The sequence below is a fragment of the Vulpes vulpes genome, chromosome 14 (genome assembly GCF_048418805.1).
Source record: "Vulpes vulpes isolate BD-2025 chromosome 14, VulVul3, whole genome shotgun sequence".
Classification (NCBI taxonomy): domain Eukaryota; kingdom Metazoa; phylum Chordata; class Mammalia; order Carnivora; family Canidae; genus Vulpes; species Vulpes vulpes.
Genome location: NC_132793.1, coordinates 48,205,741 through 48,230,869, shown reverse-complemented (window position 1 = coordinate 48,230,869; position 25,129 = coordinate 48,205,741). Strand labels below are relative to the sequence as shown.

Genomic DNA, 25,129 nt, shown 5'->3' with positions numbered 1-25,129 from the left:
ATTTGAAAAGGTGGATGCATAAGGGGTATGTATTAAATAAAATCAGTAGCTTTTGTCTGTATTAGCAGTATCTGGCATGGAATGGTGGGGTTTATTCAGGGCAAATCAAACAACAACAAAAAGCACCCAGAAATAAATTTGATAGAAAAGGCATAGGATCTTCCCTTGGAAAACAAAACAAAACAGCACTAGAAAATTTGATTGAAGGACCTGAATTATTCATAACACAGAGAGCTAAGATTATCATAGAAATGTAACCTTTTCAGTATAAGCATAATGCAGTGACAGTTTTAAGTATATGTGAGAATTTAGCATATGATAAGAAACACATTTCTGTTCAAGGGAAAGGAAATGGTTTAATAAATAGTGCTGATGTAATTGGTTATCCATATGAGAGACAATAAAGTTAAAGCAGTACACTTATACCATATATAAAACTAGAAATTCTCTATGAATTAAAAATCCTAATCTAAAATTAGAATATCTAATGCCAGCAAGTGAATTAATCACTTATATTTGTCACCTCTTTCTCCCAAGACCCCATTTAAATGATGTTTAAAAATATGTGAAAAGGTATGTATTTATAATGCCAGAGAGTGAGAGGGAGCCAAATAAAGATTCCAACAAATTTCTGGAAGACAAAGAAATGGAAATTAAAAATGATTGCTGAAAATTAATCAAGGACCTTAAGACTTCCTAGTTCTCTGCTCTTTCCAGCATAGCAGTTTACTTCCTGTTATTTAAAAGTGAAATACTAATCTTAAGAATTTTTCAATGGCCTTTAAAATTATTTGGCATACCATGGGGTGTTTAAAAGCAGAATTGGGAATTCATCCTCTGGGTCAGGGGTCAGCAAACCACTTCTGTTTTTGTAAACTAAGTTATTATATTGGAACATGGTCGTGCCCCTTACATGCATGCAAATGGAATGAGAAGCAGAGGGAGAGAGAGAATCTCAGGCAGACACACTGCTCAGTGCAGAGCCCAATGTGGGGCTCCACCCCGGGACCCCATGATCAAGCCTAAATCAAGAGCTGGACACTTAATCAGCTGAGCCATCCAGGCACCCCTGGTCATGCCCATTATTTATATATTATCTGTGGCTGCTTTTGTGTTAAAGCAACAAAGGTAGTTGTGACAGACATCATATGGCCCATAAAGCCTATTTTATTATCTGACCTTTGCAGGAAACGTTTGCCAACCTTTGCTTCATATAATTCTGGTGGCCATCTTGGAGCTTGTCCTCACTTGGGATGGGCTAGAATGGAGTCTAGCCAAATTGAGTAGCTGTTTACAGGATGTAAGGAAGGAAGAAAGAAATGGGCAAAAAATATAGCAGATAAGAAACTGAATATCATCACCTATTGGGTCTTAGTAGAGAATAGAAAGAGAAGTAGATTGGAGGATGAGAACCTACATGGTTGTTAAATAAAGAGAAAAGAATTAAAAATAGGTGAGGGGCTCTGCCGGGAATTAAATTTTTTTCCGTATGTTGATTTTTTTATCTGAGAAACTTGTTAAATTTTCATATTTAAGATTTTTCTGTTTTGTTTCTGCCTTTCCGGTCATTATTCTTTGTAAAAATTTTCTGTGCTAATTAAGGCTTGCAGGATTATGTTGAATGAAAGTGGTAATAGTAGACATCCTTATCTTGTTCTTGATTTTAAAAAGAATGCCTCTAACATTTCACTGTTAAAAATGTTTACTGTAGCTTTTTGGAAGCTTCCCTTCTGTTTCCAGTTTATTAAGAGTTTTAACCTTGAATAGCTAATGACATATCAGATGTTTTTTGTATATTGAAATGATCTTATGATTTTTTTCTTTAGCATTTAAATGTAGTGAATGTCATATCTAATGTTAAACTATCCTTGCATTCATAGGATAAATTCAACCTGATTCTGCTATACTTTCTTTACTGTATAATAATATATTCTGTTTCCTGATCCTTTGTTGAGGATTTTTGCATCAATGTTTATACTATTAGCCCTTAATTATTTTTCACACTACCTTTGACTTTTTTTTTTTTAAGATTTTATTTTTTTATTTGAGAGAAAGCAAGAACACACAAGGAGGGAGCTGCAGAGGGAGAGGGAGAAGCAGGCTCCCGCTGAGCAGGGGGCCAGATGCAGGGCTCCACCTAGGACCCTGGGATCATCACCTGAACTGGAGGCAGTCACTCAACTGACTGAACCACCCACGTGCCCCTAACCTTTGACTTTTATATCACAATTATATTGGCCCCATTGAATGCTTTGGGGGACTATTTCCTATTTATTTCTATTCTTGGGAAAGTTTTTATAAGGTTGAAAGGATTTGTTTCTTAAATGTTAGGGTTTTTTTTGTGTGTGTTGGGAGAAGGGTGAAAATATTTAAGTACTGCTCTAATTTTTCAATAGTTACAGAACCATTAAGATTTTCTCTTTCTTCTTAAATCAGCCTTCCCCACCCTCCACAATTTTGTTCAAGTTCTGTGTTTAGTTTCTTCTCTGTGTAATCATATTTAGCCTTTTCAAAGAACCAACTTTTTTGCTTTGATCTTCAAACTGTACAAAAGGGTAATCAGTAAAAAGGAAGGCTGCTTCTCAGACCTTGACCTTTTTTCTAGAGGCAATGGCTGTATTTTTGTATATCCTCTTAATGACATTTTTTATCCTCACACAGTTCTTTTAATATAACAGGGTGGACTATATGAGATATAGTGACCTGCACTCTTTTTATTTTTTTGCCCTCTTTTTAACATCAACCTTATTCTTTTTAATACCAATGTAGTATTCCACTGCTTGGTTGTACTCTATTTAGAAGTAGTTATGCTTGTGTACCAAATAAAAACTTTCCCACTTGCTTCAAGTAACCCGGTATTGGTAACAGATACCATCACTTCACAGAACTTCTTGAAACAGAGTATATTCCATTTAAATATCTTTAATTGAAAAAACAAAACTTTTCATTATTTAAATGCCATGTAATGTTCTTAAACATTAAATCTCTGTTCCTTTTGCAGTTTACCTTAGTATTTAGTATGAGGAGTAGATGCAGTTTTATCTTTTTTCTTATGGCTGCCTTGTTGCCCAGTGCCACTTAGTTCAAGTCCATCTTTTCACGTGTATTTGAGATGCTACCTTCATTATGACTAAATCTACATATATTTACTTTGTCATTTGTGTGTGTGTGTGCATCCACGTGTTCCCATAGTTGACCTATTCATATGACAATATCATAGCTTTTAAAAACTTTGGTATTTTTAAAATAACTTTGGGTTTACAAAACAGTTGGAAAAACAGAACCGTAAGTTTCCCTATACCCTTCACTCAGCTTCCCAGCTTTCCCTAATGTTAACATCTTACATATCCACAGTACAAGTATCAGGACTAAGAAATTAAGTAATTGATACAATGCATTTAACTGTTTTATTTATAAAGGCTTTGTACAGTATTTTAGTATGTGATAGTTCTGTTCCTTCTTTTCATACTTTACTTTTTTTTTTTTTTGGTTTTTCCAAATGTCTAGCTGCAGAAAACAAACCTTACATAATAGCATTTTTATTTGGGACTACCTAAGATTTATAAATTAACTTGGGGGGAAATGATATCTTCATGATTCTGAATCTTTATGTACGTGAACATGGTATGTTTATAGTTTTCCTCATAAATGTTTTGGATTCTTTTTGTTCAGTTTATGCCTAAGTATTTTATACTTCCAAAAATTATAAATAGGACTTTTTTTTTTTCCATTTCATCTTCTATCTGATTTCTCTTTGCTCATAAAGGAAAGATATAAAGGAAATATTTCTGTATATTTTGGACTTCACTAAATTAATCGATTATCTTACAGTGATATTAGTTGGTTTTTTGGGATCTTCTAGGTATGTAATTATGTCATCTGCAATAGTATTTGTTGCTAACTTAATTGTTTAATTGTGCTGACTAGTATACTGAGTAACAGTGGTAAAGATGGACTTCCCCTGACTTTTGGAATCGATCTACCGTTTCCACATTACTTATGGTGCCGGCTTTGGGGTTGGTAGGGATCACATTTAAACAAAAGTCCTTTTACATTCAGTATTCTCAACAAGAATGGGCACTGAATTTGAAGAACATATTTTCACCATCTTTGGCATAATCATTTTTTTCTATAGAGATCTAATAGTATGTTGAATGATGTCAATTTTTTAATAGTGATTTTTATTGGAAATGTTGGATTTTCTCTGTCTCTTTAGGGTTAATTTTGATAAATACATTTTCTAGAAAATTATTTAAGTTTTCAAATTTATTTGCATATACAGTTGAACAAAGTAGTCTTATGATTCTTTTGCTTTCTTCTCTTTCTGTTGGTGTTTTCCTCTTATTGCCATCTAAAAGTGCTGGCAGATACATCCTTTTTAATCATCAAAACAAAACAATAAAAACAATTGCACTAGTTAAAAAAAAGTGATTCTAAACTTCTTACATTATTAATAATGATAACTCCAAATTGAATTCTAATTGAATATCCTCTTGCTAGCCTGAAACTTTTTTTCCTCCTTGCATTAATTTCTTAGGATACTTGTAAATTTGTTTCTCAGTGAATATTTGAATAAAAATGTAAATAACAGTCCCTTTGCTTTCTTCTTCCCTACTGTACTCTTGGGTGAGAGTCTCTGTAATGGGCATCTTGACACTACAGAAAAATAAATTGGGATGTTTGTATACTCTCATCAAAGTGAAAGATTCAGAGGTTTTCCCCATTTCATGAGATAAATTTTGATTTTTTTTAATGTTGAGTGGCTTGTAGTTAAGATATATTTCGTATGAAATTCTCATGATTGCATAAAAGGCATTCTAAAGTAAGTTTATGATTTCTCAAATTTTACATAAAGCAGTTTTAAGTTAGGGAAAGGTGGTTGCAACATCTTAAAAGGATACAAAGAGGCATTACTCCAGGGAGCAGCATCTTTTTTGCCATCAAATTATATGAAATATCTTGCATTCTAGAGCAGAAATGACTTTAATGCCTGTGATTCTGGAGGGGCAAAAAGATGTTCAAATGTTTTTGTCCATTTAAAGAGTTGGATTTTCCCTCTTCAATATTTTTTTTTTTAATTTTGTTTATTTATGATAGTCACAGAGAGAGACAGAGAGAGAGAGGCAGAGACACAGGCAGAGGGAGAAGCAGGCTCCATGCAGGGAGCCCGACATGGGATTCGATCCCGGGTCTCCAGGATCGCGCCCTGGGCCAAAGGCGGGCGCTAAACCGCTGCGCCACCCGGGGATCCCCTTCCCCCTTCAATAAAGGGCACGTAGTCTTTGCTCATTTTGCCCATCTGGCTTTTCTGTGATTGTGTAAGGTTATAACCTCCGTGTCTCAACCTGTGTGTATCTGTCTCTTCCTCTGTGTTACTACCTTTTATGTTGTTTTATTATTTTAGTGCAAAATAGCCTGCTAAAACTATTTGGGGTAAAGAATTTCAGGGCTTGCATTATTATATTGTCAGACCCAATTCTGTTACATAGTTTGTAATGTGCTATGTGTTTTCAGACCTGCTTGTTACTGGGATAAAGTGGAGCGGATGATCAAACCTGTGGATTTCTCCTTCATTTTTGAGATGTCTCTGTCCTTTTCAAGTAGCTGAATTATTTCCTTACCTCTTGTCCCTTGGTCAGGGGAGAGCAACTTGTAACAACACGTTGACATTAGGTCTTACTAAGGAAGACACGTTACATAGGTATTTTGATAATATAACTTAGCTTTACATATCACTTTTCAACCTGCCTTTTCATCCTTAATTCTTACAGTATTCCTGTAAATCATATTTGTGCTAGTAGATAATCATTTTACAAATGGTGAAATGAATTAAAATGGAGGGGCAAAGTCAATTATAACCAACCCTGAAATTAAGACCTGTGTCTCCAAATATAAATCCAGTTCTCGCTGTTTTCAATATAAAGACTTCTGTGAGTGATTGCCCACCTCCAGGACTCACTTCCTCTTCATTAATTCATTGGAGAGTGGCTACACCTGAGTCCTTTGATTTCCCTTGTTAAAGGTCTTCCAGTTGCTGAACCCCGATAACTGTAGTGACTAGCCAGTGTTAAACCCGTCTGCCTTATTTTGTAGTGGATTTTATTCCAGATGCATTTTCTTGCGTCAAGATCTTTAAGTATTGTTTATGAGAAAAATTTTGTAATACTTTTTTTAGCTCTAAATTAAGATAGGCAGAATTTTGTTTATTCCAAATTGAGTTTGGGATTAAACTAAAAAGAGAATCTGGGTCTTCTGAACTTGGTTAGTCTTAGTCTAACTCCTAGCATTCTCTAGTTCATGCTAAAGACTTCTTACTACCTGGCTATCTTCTATATCTTGCTTTTCTCCCCCTTCTTCCACAGTGATATAATTAATTGCCAAACTCTGGCAATTAAGACTTCTCTTTGACAATCTCTGCTTCTAAACTCATCCATTTTCTTTATGTGTCTTTTGACCTTAGTCTGAGCACAGTGGATCCCAAGACCACATGTGCTATAGGATGGCCTATTATATTCACCTTTTTGAATAAATGTAGTAGAACTTTATATTAGTAAGTCTTACTTATCATCTTCCTATCAAAAAGATATGAAGTCTCAATCTAATGCTGTTCTGTGTATCTATACTTTGTTAAATGGCTGCCTTTTTAATGAGTCTTTCTTGGAAGTTCAGAAATACTTTCCAATGGATGATATTTAAGACTAGCTTTCTATCAAAGTGATAGACTGTAATACCCAATCTCATTAATTCATTCTGGCTTTAAAATTACGTGATTGTTGAACAAAATCCGTAAATAATATTACCAATATGAATTTCTTATCAATGATTACATTTCAATACATAAATTTTACCTATAACACCAGTTAAAGTATCTTTAAAAACTTGAAAAAAATTCTAGCCTGACAAATCTCATCCACCTGTGGAAAAGGCGCATGTTATCAAGCACTACTGAGGTTCTTCTATTTTAGTTCTCCTTGTCTTCAGCTAAAACTCTCGTGTTTCATCCTCTTAGGCGGTGCTGCTTGAACAAACAGTATTGTTATTAAATGTCTCCAGAGTTTTGTTTCTTTATCCCTTTCTTTGTAAACAAGCAGCCACAATATTTTTAGTAGTGAATTTCAAAATCCTTTTTAACCTTATAGGTCCAAGGGTAGCCAAGGATGGCTGCAGCTTCATATGATCAGTTGTTAAAGCAAGTTGAGGCACTGAAGATGGAGAACTCAAATCTTCGACAAGAGCTAGAAGATAATTCCAATCATCTTACAAAACTGGAAACTGAGGCATCTAATATGAAGGTATCAAGACTGTGACTTTTAATTGTAGTTTATCCATTTTTATTCAGTATTCCCTCCTATAAAGTTGGGGTTAGATACTTCACTTACTTAAAAGTGTATTTTAAGTTAAGCAGCAATATGTAAACTCTTTCTTGCAAAGTTAGCATGTATATTTTGAACAAAATATATTTAACCCGGCAAATCATAGAAAATAATTGTAAAAACCCAAGGGCTAGTTTGTTCTTAGTTATTTTTAAGCTTAAAAATAAGGGACCAGCTTTAGTATCACTATACTGAGGCTGGGTGATCTGTGTAATTCATAGAAACTAGTTTCACTTTAGAGTATCTCTTACTAAATATAGGGTTTTTTCCCCCACTCTCCCAGATCTTCTCTCCACTACAGTGAAGCAGTCAGTGATAAATGATCAAGAAAAATAAAATGCCCTAGTAGGAAGAGTCCGGAACTGAAAGTCAGTACCTTGTCCTATTCTTTGTTTTGCCACGAGCCAAGCTATATCACCTTTAGGTACCCTTCTGGCCTTAAGGTGTCTTATTTGGAAAATACAGGCATCGCACTAGCCTAGACCATTTCCACGGCTCTCTCATGTCCTGAAATTGGTTTGCTGACTAGCATTGAAAAGTTGTGATAACCTCCAAGAAAACTTATAAAATATTCAGTCTGCAGTGGGGAAGATACGTTCTAATTTCAAAATAATTGAGGTTAAATTTTTAGCTATTTTAATTTCCAGGTACTTAGGCAGATTCCCTTCTCCCTGAACTTAATAACTTTATAGATTTGGAAAACATCAACAAAACTGTTAACCTCTTTCTCTTTTAAAAAATCTTTCTGCTTTGTGTTGTTTCTGCCTCTTGGCTGTTTTAGCATCTGGGTGCCTCACCCTGTTCTTCCTGTCTTTTCACTACTCTTATTCCTTATTCATTGCCTATTTTCTTATAGTTCTTTTTTGTACAATTTGAGGTCTCCCTTATTCTTCAAGCCTCTATACATCACTGAACTGTTTTTGCTCCTCCTTTACCCTTTATTGTCAATATCCTAACAGTTCAACCTTTTACTTGTATGTACTATTCTATCTATCCATCTTTTCTACTCTACCTACCTATTTCTATGGTTAAAAACTGTCCTTGATGAGGACAGATCTCTAAGGTACCTACCTCCAGTCCTTTTGGAAATAAGGTAGACTTTATAAGCAAACATGTTTTCTCACCACAAATTGGGTGACCTCAAAAACAGCCAAATCAGTTATCTAGTATTAAAGAATAGTTTGCTATTTTAATACTGATTAACACAATATATCTAAAATTATTGTACATGATATGTGGTTTTAAAAGTTTAAAGATAACAAAATTAAAAATTCCCAACAGGGCTGCTCTTTCATCTACTTTGGGAGGTGTACCTAGCAAAAAATTCCTCTTGGCAAGCCCACCTGGAAGTCCTGTCTTATAGTGCACAATTCTGAGATCCCTTTTAAATTTTTGCTTAAGTCCTTGAGCAAATTCAAAATTTATTTTTGGGAGACATTTTAGCCTACCCTGGAGGAATGTCTTGGAGTAAAAATACAAGTCAGACCCTTAAGTCTCTACCGTGGAATATCAGGTTAACCATTTATCCATGTGGTGTATCATATTACACATCATGAATATTGGTACTTTAGATATGTCTGAATTCAACCATGAATTGATTATTATTCAGTAAGTGCTTCTGCAGACATCCTTGCAGAGCCATCCACATAGTCCTTTAAGATTAGTCATATGGTATCATAGCAGTTACAACCTTATAATGAAATTATTTATGTATATAAGCTGTTCAAGAGCAGGAGCCATGACCATTTGTTTTGTCATAGAATACTGATTTGTGAAAAGACGCTTGGCACTTCCCACATTGGATTAAAGTCAATCCAAAACATTGGTTATTTGCCCGAAATCACTTATTATTCTTTGGACTACATTATATAATCTTGAATCCTGTTTCCTGCTCATTAACCTATTTACTGAAGAAAGGCAAGGTGGATCTGCTTCAACTAGGTAATTTAAGAATTTCTGAAACTTATACAATAGTACCATCTAGTGGCAAAAGGAATACTGCTTTGCTGTTGATTACAAGGTATTGCTACAAACTGTTAAAATACTTGGTGTGTGTGTATGTGTGTGTGACAGAAATATGTGTAAAACAGGGAAATGTACTGAGAGGATACAAGGCAAAAAACAAATTGTAGTGGCACAAAATGATAGTTCTGGACATTTACATAGGAAGTCCATACCATCCAAATGTAAAGCATCTGTCACTCAAATTAGGAAAGTGAATCTGAAGTTTGCAAGTGATGTTAGGATTAGAGACATACAATTTGAAGTTATCTGCAGAAGGGTAGTTGTTGAATTATGAGGCTAGGGAGTATAAGAAATAGGGATGAGATTAAAGGATCACTGAAAGAGTACAAGTAGTAGCAGTGGATGGATGGAAGGAGAATTGGGATCCTAAAAAAACACAGATAACTTAATAAATGATAGTCCTCAATCATATCAAATGATAGTCCTTTATGGAGGAGATGGTGTCCTGAAGTTTATAATAGACATTGTAGAGTACCCTACATTGATTCAAGGATGGTATCCCTGTACAGATTGGTTTCCTCTCCCACAGATGTGATACATTTCAGCCGTAATAACCCAAACATGAATTATCAGTCACCTCCAATGTGGTCTAGAAGGTCAGATTTTAAGGCCACAGGCTTTCTTGTTAACGTGGGGATTCTTTTTTTAATGCTGATAATGTCACTCAAGGTAAACCAGTAAAATTGTCTTTGTTGGACTTATTTTTTGATAAATTTCCTTTTCAATCTGCTTATGGATCACTTTTCATATTGGAGAATACTGCGCATAGTTATAAGATCATAAACATAGTCTAGTATTTGGAAACCTGATTGGCCAATAAGGACTCTGCTAGGAACTCGAATGGAAGGTCCCGGAATATGAAAGAAAAAAATACAAATTATAATTAAGGAACATGCAGAAGAACTGGTGGAAATGAGTTTCCAACATAATTTGAGGGAAATTTATCAAGAGAAGGATTTAAATGGGAAAGGAAACAATGTCATCAAAAGTCAGGAGGCAGTGAGCATACGGTCATTGCAGTACCTGCTGAATGTAAATCAATATGCTAGTAGACTGTACTGAGATATGGAATATAAAAGCTCAAATATGTAAAATTAAACAGCACATTATAATTGCTTTATTTCCATCGGTTTTTGTTTATTTAAGTTCAATTTAGCTCATATTATAATTGTTAATTTGGTGTTTTTCATGGTCGTGTTGGTATAAGCTTCAGAGACATGGATTCTAAACACATAACTAGCTTTTGCAGCTTGGGCAGGGGCTGTGAGTCTTGCTTGACCCACCTGAAAAATGAGAATAATTCACCTTGTTGTATTGTTTTAAAAGTTAGGGATTAATGTGTCTTATGGAGACTCTCTATAATCTCCATTATCACAAAATATCACTATTGTGGGATGTAATTGATTATTCATAATTAAATAATAGGTAATATACGTAAAGTGCTTTACAGCTTAACATATATTTTCAGGTTGATCTGAAACTTTCTTTCCCCCAGCATACCGAAATGCCAAGAAACTTAGAATCATATTTTCAAGAAGTTATTTAAAATTTTGTCATGGTAATATGTTGTGTTCTTTTTTGCAGGAAGTACTTAAACAACTACAAGGAAGTATTGAAGATGAAGCTATGGCTTCTTCTGGACAGATTGACTTATTAGAGCGTCTCAAAGGTAGATTTTTTAAAAGTGTTTTAAAATAATTTTTTAGGGACACCTGGGTGGCTCAGTCAGTTAAGCATCTGCCTTCAGCTCAGGTCATGATCTCAAGGGTCCTGGGATGGAGCCCCATGTCATGCTGCTTGCTCATGGGAGAGTCTGCTCCTCCATCTCCCTCTATGGCTCCTCTTGCTTGTGTTCTCTTGCACACACACTCTTTCTCTCAAATAAATAATAAATAAAAATATTTTAAAAATAATGTATATCCAAATACAGCTTCTTTAAATGTTGGTTTCAGTTTTCCTGGTAAAACAGCCTTGTCTATTAGGATTCAGTTGGTAAAATATGGATAATGTAAAATGTCTACTTGCTTGTCATTCCTTAAGTGAAGCATTTAACTGACTTTAAATTATTATAGATTCCTTATTTGATCATTTTCAGCTCTTTTTAAAGCTCATTGCTCTTCTTCCAGTCACTGTATAGACCTTGAGTAAGCTGTGTGCCACAGACTGGACCTGTTGTCTTACTTAAAGGAATAGTGTCCTCCTCTGTTCCATCCAGAATACAAGTGTTTGATCTTCCCACTTACGTTAGCTGATTATATGCCATTTTTCATAGAATTTTGAAAAATAACTTTCTCATTTTGTTGCTTAAAAATTCAGGTATCAAAACAGGAAGAGTGTTTAATTATTATAGTTGAAACTAGGCTGAGAAATTACCTTTGCGTCCTAAAATATATTATTATTTAGTCGTAATTTAAGGAAAGACATTTTGTGTGATTTTTCTTTAATGTATTCCTTTTTCTGTGACTGAAGCTATTTTGGAGGGAAAATTTAGTCATTCTATTCCTAAATAATTGTTTATTCAATCATGTGTCTTTGTGGCCTCCTCTATCAGAAATGTAGAGTTGCAGTGAACACTTTTTTAATGATTTGATATTTGTATATAGAACACATTAGCATTTGTGGTAAGGATTCTCTGTTCCCTGCATAAATTTGCTGCTCTATAGCTGCCATAATTTAGTACTCCTGCAGGCTTTATGTAATATATATAATATATATTCAATTATATTATAAAATGGGTTAAAATTTGAGGACTAAAATATGAATCTATATTTTATTTCCAAGAGAATATAATTGCATTAGCAATATTTTAGATCCCTTAAAGCAATTATTATATAAAAACTTGTCTCTCTTCCATTTAGAACTTAACTTAGATAGCAGTAATTTCCCTGGAGTGAAACTACGGTCAAAAATGTCCCTCCGTTCTTATGGAAGCCGCGAAGGATCTGTATCTAGTCGTTCGGGAGAGTGCAGTCCTGTTCCTATGGGTTCATTTCCAAGAAGAGGGTTTGTAAACGGAAGCAGAGAGAATACTGGTTATTTAGAGGAACTTGAGAAAGAGAGGTAACTTTTCTTCATTAAATCATAAACTTGTATACTCCCAATTTTTACTATTATTTTGTCATTTTGTAATATAAGATAGGAATTATGAAGCATGAATGGCAGGTAATCATGAACACTTAAGAGAGCTGTTTACATTTATTAATTCAAAGGTAGTATGTTACTGATCATACTTATATTAAATCCAAAAATGTAATGAGACAATATTAAATATGAAAATGTAGAGCACCTGGGTGCCTAAGTGATTGAGTGTCTGCCTTTGGCCCAGGTCGTGTTCCCAGGGTCCTGGAATCGAATCCCCCATTGGGCTCCCTGCATGGAGCCTGCTTCTCCCTCTGCCTCCCTCTGTGTGTGTGTGTGTGTGTCTCATGCATAAATAAATAAAATCTTAAAAAAAAAAAAAAAAAAGAAAATGTAAAGGAGGCAATTCTTGGGATTCTAAGACTTGTACTTTGTTACTTAAATACTTCACATGCCCTGTAGGTTGAATAAGACACATGATCACAGTATTTAGGTCAGGTTAAAATATGTAACTGATTTTTATTTGAATTTTTTGTTACCTTTTGAAATAAACTGAGTAACTAGAGAGTCAGTCTGAGGTAACTGTTTCCATTAGGGAAGTCCTATTAAAAGTAGCCACAAATATAACATTAATTTATCAGTTTCAGTATCTTAAAAAACACTGCTTGACGTATATTATTTAGTTTCTCACAGTTAATTTATTACTTTTTCTCTTACTGAAGTTAAAATCTTGCTACAGATACTAGACTATATATCATTATAGAACTTTATCAAGTGTTTTGTAAAAGGTTACGGAATTCCTTAATGCACGAATAACTCACCATTTTTATATTCCTAAAAGTTTTATTAAACATTCAAGCAATGTTAAAATGTATAAACATTACATATTAGCTCTGTAACCTTGGTCATGTCATTAAATTTTGTGTTTTCTCCTGTAAAATAGGGATATGGTTCTACCTTGCAGAGTTGTGAAAAGTGGTTGTTAATGTAAAAATGTCCAGCATATCTAACTGAAAGGCAAAAGACTTTTTGCGTGCTGTCTCTCTAGTTTTAAGTGTGTGCATCTATAAAAATAGATGTAGCACTAAGCTTTATTTCCTCTTGAGTTTACATGAATCTGTTTCACACCTTGAACCAAAACTATTTCTATCAGACAACATAGGAAACACTATTGTGAATAGGAAGCTAACTGGGTCCACAGTCTTCTGTCTTTGTCCCCTTTGAACTCTGTTAAGAGACACAGGATATGTGACTGTGCCCCCTTTCCTAGGAACGTACTTTGCTCCATGTAGATAAAGTCCCAAGTTTATTAAGTAGAGACAGAGAGGAGCGTACGTGTGTATGTACTTCTAAGATGTCTTGCGTCCTCTTGGTTTTCACTACGTTGGAGGAGGATGTTGGGTCCTTGCATATATGACAGAACCGTTACTTTGCTCTCATGCAGTTGATAGGTTAGAGAGGTCTAGGCTCAAACTCGTTTTCCTTCTTCATAATCAGTGTCTTTGATGAGAAATTTAATACCAGTCTGATTCTCATTCCCTTGAGGGTTGCCATTTTTCTTCTGTAGAAGCTTTTTTTTTTTTTTTTTTTTTTGTAGAAGCTTTTAGAATGCCTCAGTATATGTGTTTTCTTCATCTGTCATGCGGGGTACTCACTGTGCCCTTTTAATCTGGAAAATTTATTTTCAGAATTTTCAGCTTTTGAAAATTCTGTCATGTAATTTCTTTGATTTTCTCCCCTGTTTTTTCTCTTCTTTTTTTCTCCCTTTTAAGTTACAGGTTCACTGTTTCTCTGTCTCTTTTTTTCTTGTTTTGTGTATTGCCCAAGGTAAGTGCTAGAAAGTAGTCAAGCCAGGGCTCAAACCTAGCTACACAGCTCTTTAACCTTTTTGAACCTCAGTTTTCCAGTCTGAAGAGTGAGCCTAAGAATAACTATCTCAAAGGATGTTGTAAGGATTAAATTAGATTTTAAAAAAATACTTAGTGCTATGTCTAGTTCTTAGAACATTCAAAAAATGTAAGCTGTTGTCGTGTTAGCTATTCACTCATTTAACAAATATTTATTAAATGCATAGTACATAATGTGCCATGCTCTTTTAGGTGACCCTGAGTCAGCTAGAGGACTAAGATGACATGAAACTTGCATTTTAGAGAAGACTTAACAATTGTTTAAAAAAGTCTAAACACTAAAGACCTACCTGCCTCTGAGTCTAGACCTGGTTTCAGTTCTGAGCCTAAGCACTGTTGTCAATCACTATCATTTAACCACTTGTTAACATTTTGGCTCAAATGTAACCGTGGCTTCCCCATAGCATTTTACCATTGTTTCACCCTAAACTTGACAATAACAGCTTGTCCCTATTCCCCATAGCCTCGCCTCACTCTACCGCCTTTATTTTTTTTTTTTTCTACCGCCTTTATTAACATTGGCCTATCAATTTAAACACTTATAATGCCCAGCTCTTACTTAGCCCATTTATTGGAGAGTAATCAGAGGAAATAGTAGCATCACTATTTGTTCAGCACCTAAGTCCTGGTAGGTCCTGCTAGTTCTCACCAGGGAGCACTGAAAAATATAATTAAATCTCGTCTTTACAACAGCTTGTGAAAGGGGTTCAGGCTTTCTCTGGTGCTTTTTCCTGCTTCTGTTGTCAGAAATGGGAGGGAGGAGACAGCTTCTCATTGGTCCCAAGGTTGCTACATCATAATAAGCAGGGGCTTACTATCTCATGGATTCCCTCAATGCTGACGTTGCCACATCAAAAATGAAGGCTTATTTCTTATATTTTTAATTGTTTCTCAGTAAAGGAAAGGGAATTTTAGCAAGAATATAACCTTCCACATACTCACAGGCGAACATATTTTCAAAACAATATAATCAAATAAAATTTTAAAGTAACAATACTAGAGGGGAACATCTCTGTAGATGAGCAAACTCCAGGAGTGATAATAGAAAATATCCACAAATTTGACTAACAAAAAAAAAAATCAGAATCTTCTACATGACAAAGACATTGTAAACAAAGTTAAAAGACAAGTGATAAACAGAGAAAATATATTTATAACCCATATAACCAAAAGTATAATCATTCTTAATATAGATGAGGCCCTATAAAAAAGTAAGAAAAAGCTATAGGTGAAGAAATACAAATGGTTTTTAAACTTGAAAAAAAAAAATGCTTAACCTTACACTAAAAGAAATCAAATTAAAACCTTAGTGATACACTGTTAAAAAAAAAAAACAACAAACTAGATATGCAGAAATAAAGTTTGGTCAAACATTTATGTTGGTGAAAGTGGTAGGAGCATACATTGGTACAACATCTAATAAGAGCGGTAAGTTAAAAATTTACATACCCTAGGAATTTATCTTATATACATGCTTGCACGTTTGTGAAATGGGACTATCTATAAGCATATTCAGTGTAGCATTGTTGATAATAGCAAAAGATTAGGAAGGCCCTAAATGCCCTTTAAAACAAAACTGGTTATAATGTATCCCATTATGGACTCATGAATACTATGCAGCTAGCTAACAAAAAATACGTAGGACCTTTTTCTTTTCTGACACAGAATGATCTCCCAAGATCGATTTTTAAGTGATAAAAAGTTAATAGGGCAATACATAGAGTAATAAACTATTGTTCATGTTTAAAAATGTACATGTAAGTATACATGTAGATCATTGCATTTTTGTAGAATCTCTGGGAATATACACAATATTTTGTTTTAAAGTTTCTGCAACTAATCTTTTTCTTTTAATTGTAATATAGTTAACTATATGTTAGTTTCAGGTATACAATCTATGGTGATTCACCAATTCTGTACATTAGTCGGTGCTCTTAATGATAGGTGTACTCTTAATCCCCTTCACCTATTCCACCTCCCCTCCCCCCACCAACCTCTCCTCTTGTAACATTAGTTCATTCTCTGTAGTCTGTTTTTTGGTTTGTCTCTTTTTTTCTTTTTCTTTTTCTTTTCTTCTTTTTTATATTGGTCATCGTTGTATACCTTAATTCCACGTGAGTGAGATCATATGGTATGTGTCTGAATGACTTATCTCGCTTAGCATTATGTTCTCTAGATTCATCCATATTTTGCAAATGGCAAGATTTCATTCTTTTTTATGGCTGAGTAATATTCTATAGTTTGTGTGTGTGTGTGTGTTTGGGTATGCCTTTACACGTATATATGTGTGTGTATATATAAATATATATCAGTTGATAAAGCAACTCTAACATGGTTCTTCACATTCACTTTATTTTCCCATTTATCATTTCAGCCCTAGCCGTATACATATATGTATCTATTCTTCTTTATCCATTCATCTGTCGATGGATACTTGGTTTGCTTTCATGATTTGGCCATTATAAATAATGCCGCAATAAACATAGGGGTATATGTATGTTTGTGAATTAGTGTTTTCATATTCATTGGGTAAATACCCACTAGTAGAATTACTGGAGCATAAGGTAGTTCTATTTTTTAATTTTTTGAGGACCCTCCATACTGTTTTCCACAGTAACTGTACCAGTTTGCATTCCCACCAAAGTGCAGGAAGGTTCCTTTTTATTCCCATCTTCACCAACACTTGTTTCTTGTGTTTTGGATTTTAGCCATTTTGACAGATGTGAAGTGATATCTTACTGTAGTTTTGATTTGCATTTCCCTGATGATGAATGATGTTGAGCATCTTTTCATGTGTTTTTTGGCCATCTGTATGTCTTTGGAGAAGTGCACAGTGACAAAATATTTCCCATTATTTTGAGAAGCTGAAAGCCACATCTGTGTCCAGGGCAGTGGCTTCCTATACTCTAGGTTTGTTTTTTGTGTAATTACTGCTTTTCCTTACTCTTTTTATTCTTATATTAATTTTTGGGTTTTGTTATATCTGTACTTTTTTTCTGCAAACCATCATGATATCTTTAGACTGTAAATAAATGTGAAGAAAGCCTTAGGTTGAAATGTAAATGTTCTAGTAAGGATGTTGAGTATCTTATTTAGGTGAAAAAGTAAGAATTTTTTATTTTTTATTTTATTTTATTGTTTTTTTAAGATTTATTTATTTATTCATTCAGACAGAGCAAAGAGAGAGGCAGAGACACAGGCAGAGGGAGAAGCAGGCTCCATGCAGGAAGCCTGATGTGGGACTCGATCCTGGGTCTCCAGGATCACACCCCGGGCTGCAGGCGGTGCTGAACCGCTGCGCCACCGGGGCTGCCCAAGAATTTTTTAATACTCAAATTTTAACGATTATAATATTCTAAGTCCCACCTTCAAAAATCCAAAATCAAAGTGTTCTGCTTATTCATTATTAAAACTTTAGGTTAAGTAGAGAACATTATAATTGCAGCTGATAAGAATTACTGTTTATGTACTCTATTGGCATTGTGTAAACTTGTCTTTTTTTTTAAAAAAACAGATCATTACTTCTTGCTGATCTTGACAAAGAAGAAAAGGAAAAAGATTGGTATTATGCTCAACTTCAGAATCTCACTAAAAGAATAGATAGTCTCCCTTTAACTGAAAATGTAAGTAACTTAGCATTATGACCTATTTTAGACTTTAATAACTTTGATCTCTTAAAAGTACCTACGTTACTCATTTAAAAAATTCAAGATAAAAAAAAACATTCAAGATAATTGCATTTTTAGTTATTTGTATACTGTAATATGTTTTATCTAACTTTAAACTCAAATATATAGTAAGTAATGAATTTTTGTTTGTAAAGGTGATATAAACTTCATTATGCTCAAGCAGATATTTATTTTAAACCATCAATTAAGAAAATCTATTAGGTTTGCATTCTAAAGGACTCAATTCAACTAGGTAACTGGTTTTTCAATTCTGTCTGTTGAATTACCAAACATACTCTGAAAATGTTTATTACCATCTATCTTTTGAACCACTTTACATGCCATATAGTTTTTGTAATAAAAGTGTCTTTAAAGATAATTTGAGTGCTATTCCAGTTATTATAAATAACAAAATCTTTTGGCCAGGATCTTAAGACTTTTTACAAGTACAAAAGTGTGTTTATTTGCAAATATAACATGTGAAAAAGAACTTCATCTTGTCAGCCTTTCTTTCCCCAAGCTTTCCATGTCAGCTATTTTATTCATGGGATAACGTGAACGTTCTGAATGTTCTGGAATACATTAATAATTTTGAACAAGATTGTATTCTAACTGTTGCCCATAAATATTTTTTAAAAAGAGAAAAATAGAATAAAAGATATATTGTCCTCTGTTAGCTTAGAGTTTTAATTTTCTAATAACACTTTTGTGAGGATATAAATGAAAACAAAAGTAGAAAGGAGCACTTTCAAAACAAGTACTTTACCAGATTTCCTGAGTGGGCATTGTCTGGAAGGAGCTTAGAAGCGGAAGCTTACGTGTGTAGTCTCCTAGAACAATCGTTTAAGATTTTGAGAGGAAGAAAAGGATCCCTTTTCCTGACAATGTCCTTGACATCTTCCTGGGAGTTGAGGAGACCCAGATAGTAAAAGAACAGTTAATGGAAAGTTACTGGCATACAAGGATTAGGAACTCAGGAAGTTTTGGTGGGATTTTTACTCAAAAAATACCTGAGCATAGTTTTGCTCACCATTCTCATTGATATTTAAAATATACAAAATTTAGAGTCCAGTTGTCTATATGAAATCAGGTTTAGGAAAGAGCTCAAGTTTGTGTGACAGTTAGAAAGCAGTTGGTTAATATCTGAAACAAAGAGGAGTTGTCAAATAAATTCTTTCCATATTTATTAAATAATCACATTTATTTAATAGGATATGTAAAACATAGGCCATTTCACAGCATTAGCAAATGTAAACTGCTTATATGTCATAAATATTTTTTAATTTCACAAATTATGTGTTTATATTGGGAAGCAATTTAACACTTTCATATGTAAATACTTATCAAGATATTAGACATTGCTTTTAAAATATCAGATCTAAACCACATTATTGCAACATTGTTATGTTCAACTTTTTTTTGCAGGGATTTTTGGGAAATGGAGAATAAATAAGTGGAGTTAGGACTGGCTCATTGGGACTTAGAAATAACATACAGACTATTTCATCTGTATTGCAACCCATAATTTGGGTATGCCTATAGAAATACATTATCTGTGGAATGTCATCTGCATTATTGCAAGGGAAAAGGGTGAGAGCTTCCCTGATTTAACTGACAATGCAGTATAGAATCCTTGGACCTATAGAATGTTACTCTGAGTCTGACACAGGTCTCGCACAGCTTTCTTCTGAGTATATAGAGCATAAAAAATCTATACCACTTTCTCATTTCCTTCATGGCCCATTATAATTTTATTTAATCAGACTTTTAGCTATTATTACCTCCTGGAGCATGCGTTTATAAGTTACATTACCTTGTCCTTTTCATGCTTTTGTATGCCTAGGAGTTATCTCAGTGCCTGGAATTTTAATTACAGAGTTAATTGATTAGAGGGTTAAATGAATTAACAACCCCTGCATGAAGAAGTACTTCTTGTTTATTTCAACTTTGTTTCACTTTTGGATTTTTACCAGAAAGTTTGTGTTGTTTTGCAATTTATGATTATCTGCAATAAATAAAGAGTTTTTCCTTATACATTTTCTTCATCTTACGAACGATTTTCTCTGTTCAGTATGAACATTTATAACAATCCTTAAGTTGAGGTATAAACTTAAGGATGATGAACTACTTCTTAATTTTTTTATGTTGTCCATATTAATATACTAATTTCTAACAAAGTAGTACATGGGAACTGAAGAAGGCTTACCTTAGCTGGGCCAATTAGATATTTTAAATGAATCAGTACAATTTACATAAAAACATTTATGGCTATGGGGCAATAAAAGTGTTTCTTTTTTTTTTTAATAAAAGTGTTTCAACTCAGCATTTCACATGAGGGATCCAGACTGAGCCCGGCACCTGTAATCAAATTTTAGGATTCCATAAAGTAAAAAATAATCTAGTTATGTGTAATAACGTACATATTTGATACTCATTTTATTTATTGGTATTTTTATGCATTTTGCTTCTACTGATAAACACATAACATGAGATATTAACATTTCAATTTAATTTGTGGTTTTAGTTTTCCTTGCAAACAGATATGACCAGAAGACAATTAGAATATGAAGCAAGGCAAATCAGAGTTGCAATGGAAGAACAACTAGGTACTTGCCAGGATATGGAAAAAAGAGCGCAGGTAAATTATTTATTATTAAACTATAAAACAGCAGAGGCTAGAGAAGAGCTATTAAGAATGTAATGAATTATAGCTCTGTTAACATTGATTAAATATTATTAAAGATATTTATAAGTCTACTTTCACTTTGGCAGAACTTCACAATAATAATTTATCATGGCTCCTGGGCAACATAACCAATGTTCACATAATTTCACCTTCACCATATTTCATTTCTCTGATACTGTTCAGCTCTGCCCTGGAATTATAAGAGAGAAAAAGGGTTAGGTGCTGGTCGTCTGGTAACTGATGGCTAACTTCACAGATTTTTACTTCCTGTAATCTAAGTATGTGTGATGACATTCAGAATATTTCGCTGCTGTTTAAGGTGCATATGAAAAGGGAATTCCTCATTTAAGGAAAGTAGAGAGAAAACATAGAACAGTGAGAAAGATAAGATGAGTTGGATGGAGAACATTCCCATATATCTCCCCTCAACTGATGTCAAGAAAGAATAGTAAATAGCTTCGCTGTTTGCTATGCATTTTCATACATTATTGAATTTAGACTTTTATATTTACACAAGTATATTACTGGCTAATGTTTTTAAGCCCTGAGGAGGCTTTGCTGTTTACCTTGTCTGTTTCAAAGTAAGTACGAACATTTAAAAAGGAAAAAAAAAAAAAAAGGAAAGGAAAACTTTTAGGAGAAATTTGTTAAGAAAACATTATTTGAAAGATTTTATTTAAAGGAATAGTAAATAACAGGGAGAATATACATTCATATGAGTGGTATAAATACATTTTTGTATTCTAAAGAGTTTATTTTATAGTTTTAAAATCATTCATACATGACATTTTACATCCCCAAAGTGTAGTCTTTACCTTTTATATAGTAGCTTTCTAAACATACTATATATTCATTTTATGCTACAGTATGGAGATAGACTAAGGAGATACTTAAACACCAGTACCATGGTACATTTTATAGTCCGTACCTATTAGTTTCACGATGAAGCTAGAGACTCAACTAATATATCTATGTTAGTTATGTTGTAATTCGTATATGTAATACACTTTTTAATTTCCTCTCACCCCCCCTCCCCCCCCAAAAAAAGGGATCCTTGGGTGGTGCAGCGGTTTAGCGCTTGCCTTTGGCCCAGGGCGCGATCCTGGAGACCCGGGATTGAATCCCACGTCGGGCTCCCGGTGCATGGAGCCTGCTTCTCCCTCTGCCTATATCTCTGCCTCTGTCTCTCTCTCTCTCTCTCTCTGTGACTATCATAAATAAAAAAAAAAATAAAAAATAAATAAAAAATTTCCTCTCACCCCTGTCCCATTCAAGTTAGCGTCTTAAATGCCAAAAGTAAAACTTTAAAAATAAACCTTTTGAGTGCCCGGGTGGCTCAGTCATTTAAGTGTCCAACTCTTGGTTTCGGCTCAGTTCGTGATCTCAGGGTCTTGGGATGAAACTGCACATCATGCTGCCACTCAGCAGGGAGTCTGCCTCAGATTCCCTCCCTCCCCTTCTCCCTCTGCCCCTCCCCCGCTTGCACTCTCTTTGTGTCTCTCTCTCTCTCTCTCAAATAAATCTTTACAAGAATAAGCCTTTCAGTAGAAAACCATACATGAATATCTTTCTAATATTGGAGTAATAAAGGATTTCCTAAAAAAGACACAAAGCACTATTTTTTAAAGAAAAAAACTGGTAAATTTCACTATATTGGATTCATTCTGCAGAAGATAAACCAAGGGAAAATATTTTTGACACATAAAAGAACGGTCATTAGTCCTATAATGTAAGAATTCCTACAACTAGTAAGAAAAAGGCAACTCTTTTTTTAATGGGTAGAGGATGTAATCAATTTATTGAAAAGAAAATGCAGATGATTAGTAAACACATACAGATGACTGGTAAACAAGGGAAATTCAAAATAAAATCCATTCTTGCCTATGCCTGTGTGAGATTTTCTGTCTCCAGCTATCTCTGCTAACAGTCTGGTTATTTACTTACTTTTTATTTGTTCAGCATATATATGGGCACTTAGTATGATGGTCCCTACTTTCCTATATACCTGTAAGCAAAGGCTGGGGAAATGTACACCAAGTTGTTACTAGAGCTAACTTTTGGGGACTAGGGATTGGTAGGGTGAAAGTTCTTTACACTTCCATTTTACTATAATTTTTCATTTCTTCTATATGTCTCCAACACTTGGAGTCAGACTCATAATTAACAGTTGGTGGGCAATGAAACATTAGCTTGTTTAACTTATATTTTCCTGAATACTACTGAAGTTGAATATTTTTTCATATACTTATTAGACTTTTGAACTTCCTGTTATTCATCTTTTTCCCGTTTTTCTATTATGTTAAATGTCTTACTCTTAAATACTTGCAAGTTGTATTAATATTCTTTTAATACCACTTTGTTATAGATAATACACATCACAACCCCTCCCTGCAAAATCTATTGCCTATTTTAGCTTTGTGATAACAAAAATTAGTTTTGTTGTAGAGCTAAATTAATTATATTATCATAGTTGTGCTTTCTATGAATTACTTTTCCTATTACTTTTTCCTATCTTGAAATCATAAGTTATCCTTCTATTATTTCTAATAGTTTTAATGTTTTATTTTTATTATTAGGCCTTTAATTCATCTCCAACATGCAACTGTGTATGTTTTGGAGGTAGGGATCTAATTTCACATAGATACCCCCGAGTATGTATATATACGTAATTATTTAATATATAACTTACATTTTAAATAAATATTAGTCTATTAATATATGATCAATTATATGTAATAATATATACACAGAGATACATGCATATTTACGTTTTTAACTAAATTACTCATTATCTTTATTTGATATTCCACTATTTCCCCATTGATTAGTAACATCATCTCTGGCATATGGTAAGTTTATATTTGCTGAATATTTCTAGACTCTGTTCCACTCATTTATTTTAGTTTCTCTTTGCCTGCACTGACAATACATTTGTTTTATTTGCAGTAGTTTTATGAATCTTAGTACCAGGTAGAGTGAGTTCTCCTCTTTTTGTTTGTAAAAATCTAGTTATATTCCAGTTCATTACTTTTTCATCTGAAATTTATTATCAGCTTCTCTAATTAAAAAAACAGCCTGATACATTTTCTTTAGAATTACATTGAATTTATAAATTGATTTGAGGAGAATTCGTATCTTTACAATATAAAGATTAGTTCTTGTTTGAAAGGATGGCCTGTGGAGCCTGTCCTCCTGGGTTCTAATTCTAGACAAGCTACTTACACCAAGCACTGATTTTGGGTAAATTTTCTGCCTCAGTTTTCTCATTGGTAAAATCTAATGCTAAACTGAATGAGTTAATGAGTTAATACATGTAAAAGCACTTAGAATCTGACCCATAGTAAACACTCAGTATATATTAGGTGTTATTAATTTTATTTCTTCACTCTTTTAGGTGTTATTTTATGTCCCTCAATAAAGTTTTGTGGTGTTCTCTATAAAGATTTTATACATCTTTTTAAATTTATTTCTAGATGTAATATAGTTTTTGTTACTGTTATAAATGAGATTAACTATGATTGCTAAATTACTTTTAAGTAATAAGTATCCAGGAACTTCCTTGAGCTCTTTTATTAAATTGTCTCAGTAGTTTAAGATTTTCTTGCATTTTCCACATCACTATCAAATATGACAGTTGGATTTTTTTTTGTATTGTTTGCGAAATAATGATAATTTTGTTTGCCCTTTTCAGTTTTTTTCTCTCTATATATTACATAAGAACTCTAATACATATTTGAATAAGAAGCAGTGATACTGGTCTTCTCTGTCTTATTATGACTCTAAAGGGACTCCTCTTAAAATTTCACTGTTAAATGTGTTGTTTACTCAGTTTTTGGTAGATAACCTTTCTCAAGTTGAGGAATTTACCTTCTGTTCCCAGTTTGTTAAGACTTATCCTGAATCTGTATTGAACTTTATTATAATTTTTTAAAATCAGTTTTTTGAAAGTCACACCAACTACATAACCCTGAACTTTTAAGCTACTTATTACTAAGCATAATTTCATAAATATTCAAGGTTATCATATTTAAAAAAAGGAAAGAAATACTACTGACTTCATCCATTTTCATTTTGAGAAACGAAAGCACAGAAGTTACATTATTAGAAATCCTCTATCAGTGGGTATCAAGACAGAATGACTTAGAGATTTATTGGCATATTGGCAATACAGAAATCAAGAGGAATATTAGATATAATTTCCTATTTTCATCTTTTAAATATTAAAAATTTTAATTTAAGATTTTATTGGTTGCCACCCCCCCACCCCCAGGCTATGCTTCTAAGGAGCCCATTAGGCAGCTTTAAGCCCAGCACTGTAGGGCTTCTGGCACTGCCCCCTAGCTCTGTGCTATGGGAGACCTGCTCTCTCCAATACTGTCTTAGCCAGAGCCT

General features: G+C 33.7%; 1 protein-coding gene across 29 annotated transcripts in view; it reads left to right on the top strand.

Moving 5' to 3' along the window:
- The window catches only part of APC (APC regulator of WNT signaling pathway), a 120,726-nt gene that overhangs the window by 42,788 nt on the left and 52,809 nt on the right, over positions 1 to 25,129 (top strand). For 8 of the 29 annotated variants that reach the window (XM_072736565.1, XM_072736560.1, XM_072736547.1 and 5 more), the window contains exons 2-6: positions 7,140 to 7,292; positions 10,983 to 11,067; positions 12,257 to 12,458; positions 17,898 to 18,006; positions 20,576 to 20,689. In XM_072736565.1, coding sequence (XP_072592666.1) covers positions 7,158 to 7,292; positions 10,983 to 11,067; positions 12,257 to 12,458; positions 17,898 to 18,006; positions 20,576 to 20,689 — 645 coding nt within the window. In that variant the 5' untranslated portion in view covers positions 7,140 to 7,157. Of the gene's footprint in view, positions 1 to 7,139; positions 7,293 to 9,133; positions 9,315 to 10,982; positions 11,068 to 12,256; positions 12,459 to 17,897; positions 18,007 to 20,575; positions 20,690 to 25,129 lie in introns of all 29 variants that reach the window. The other 21 variants (XM_072736571.1, XM_072736556.1, XM_072736554.1 and 18 more) reach the window with 5 other exon arrangements.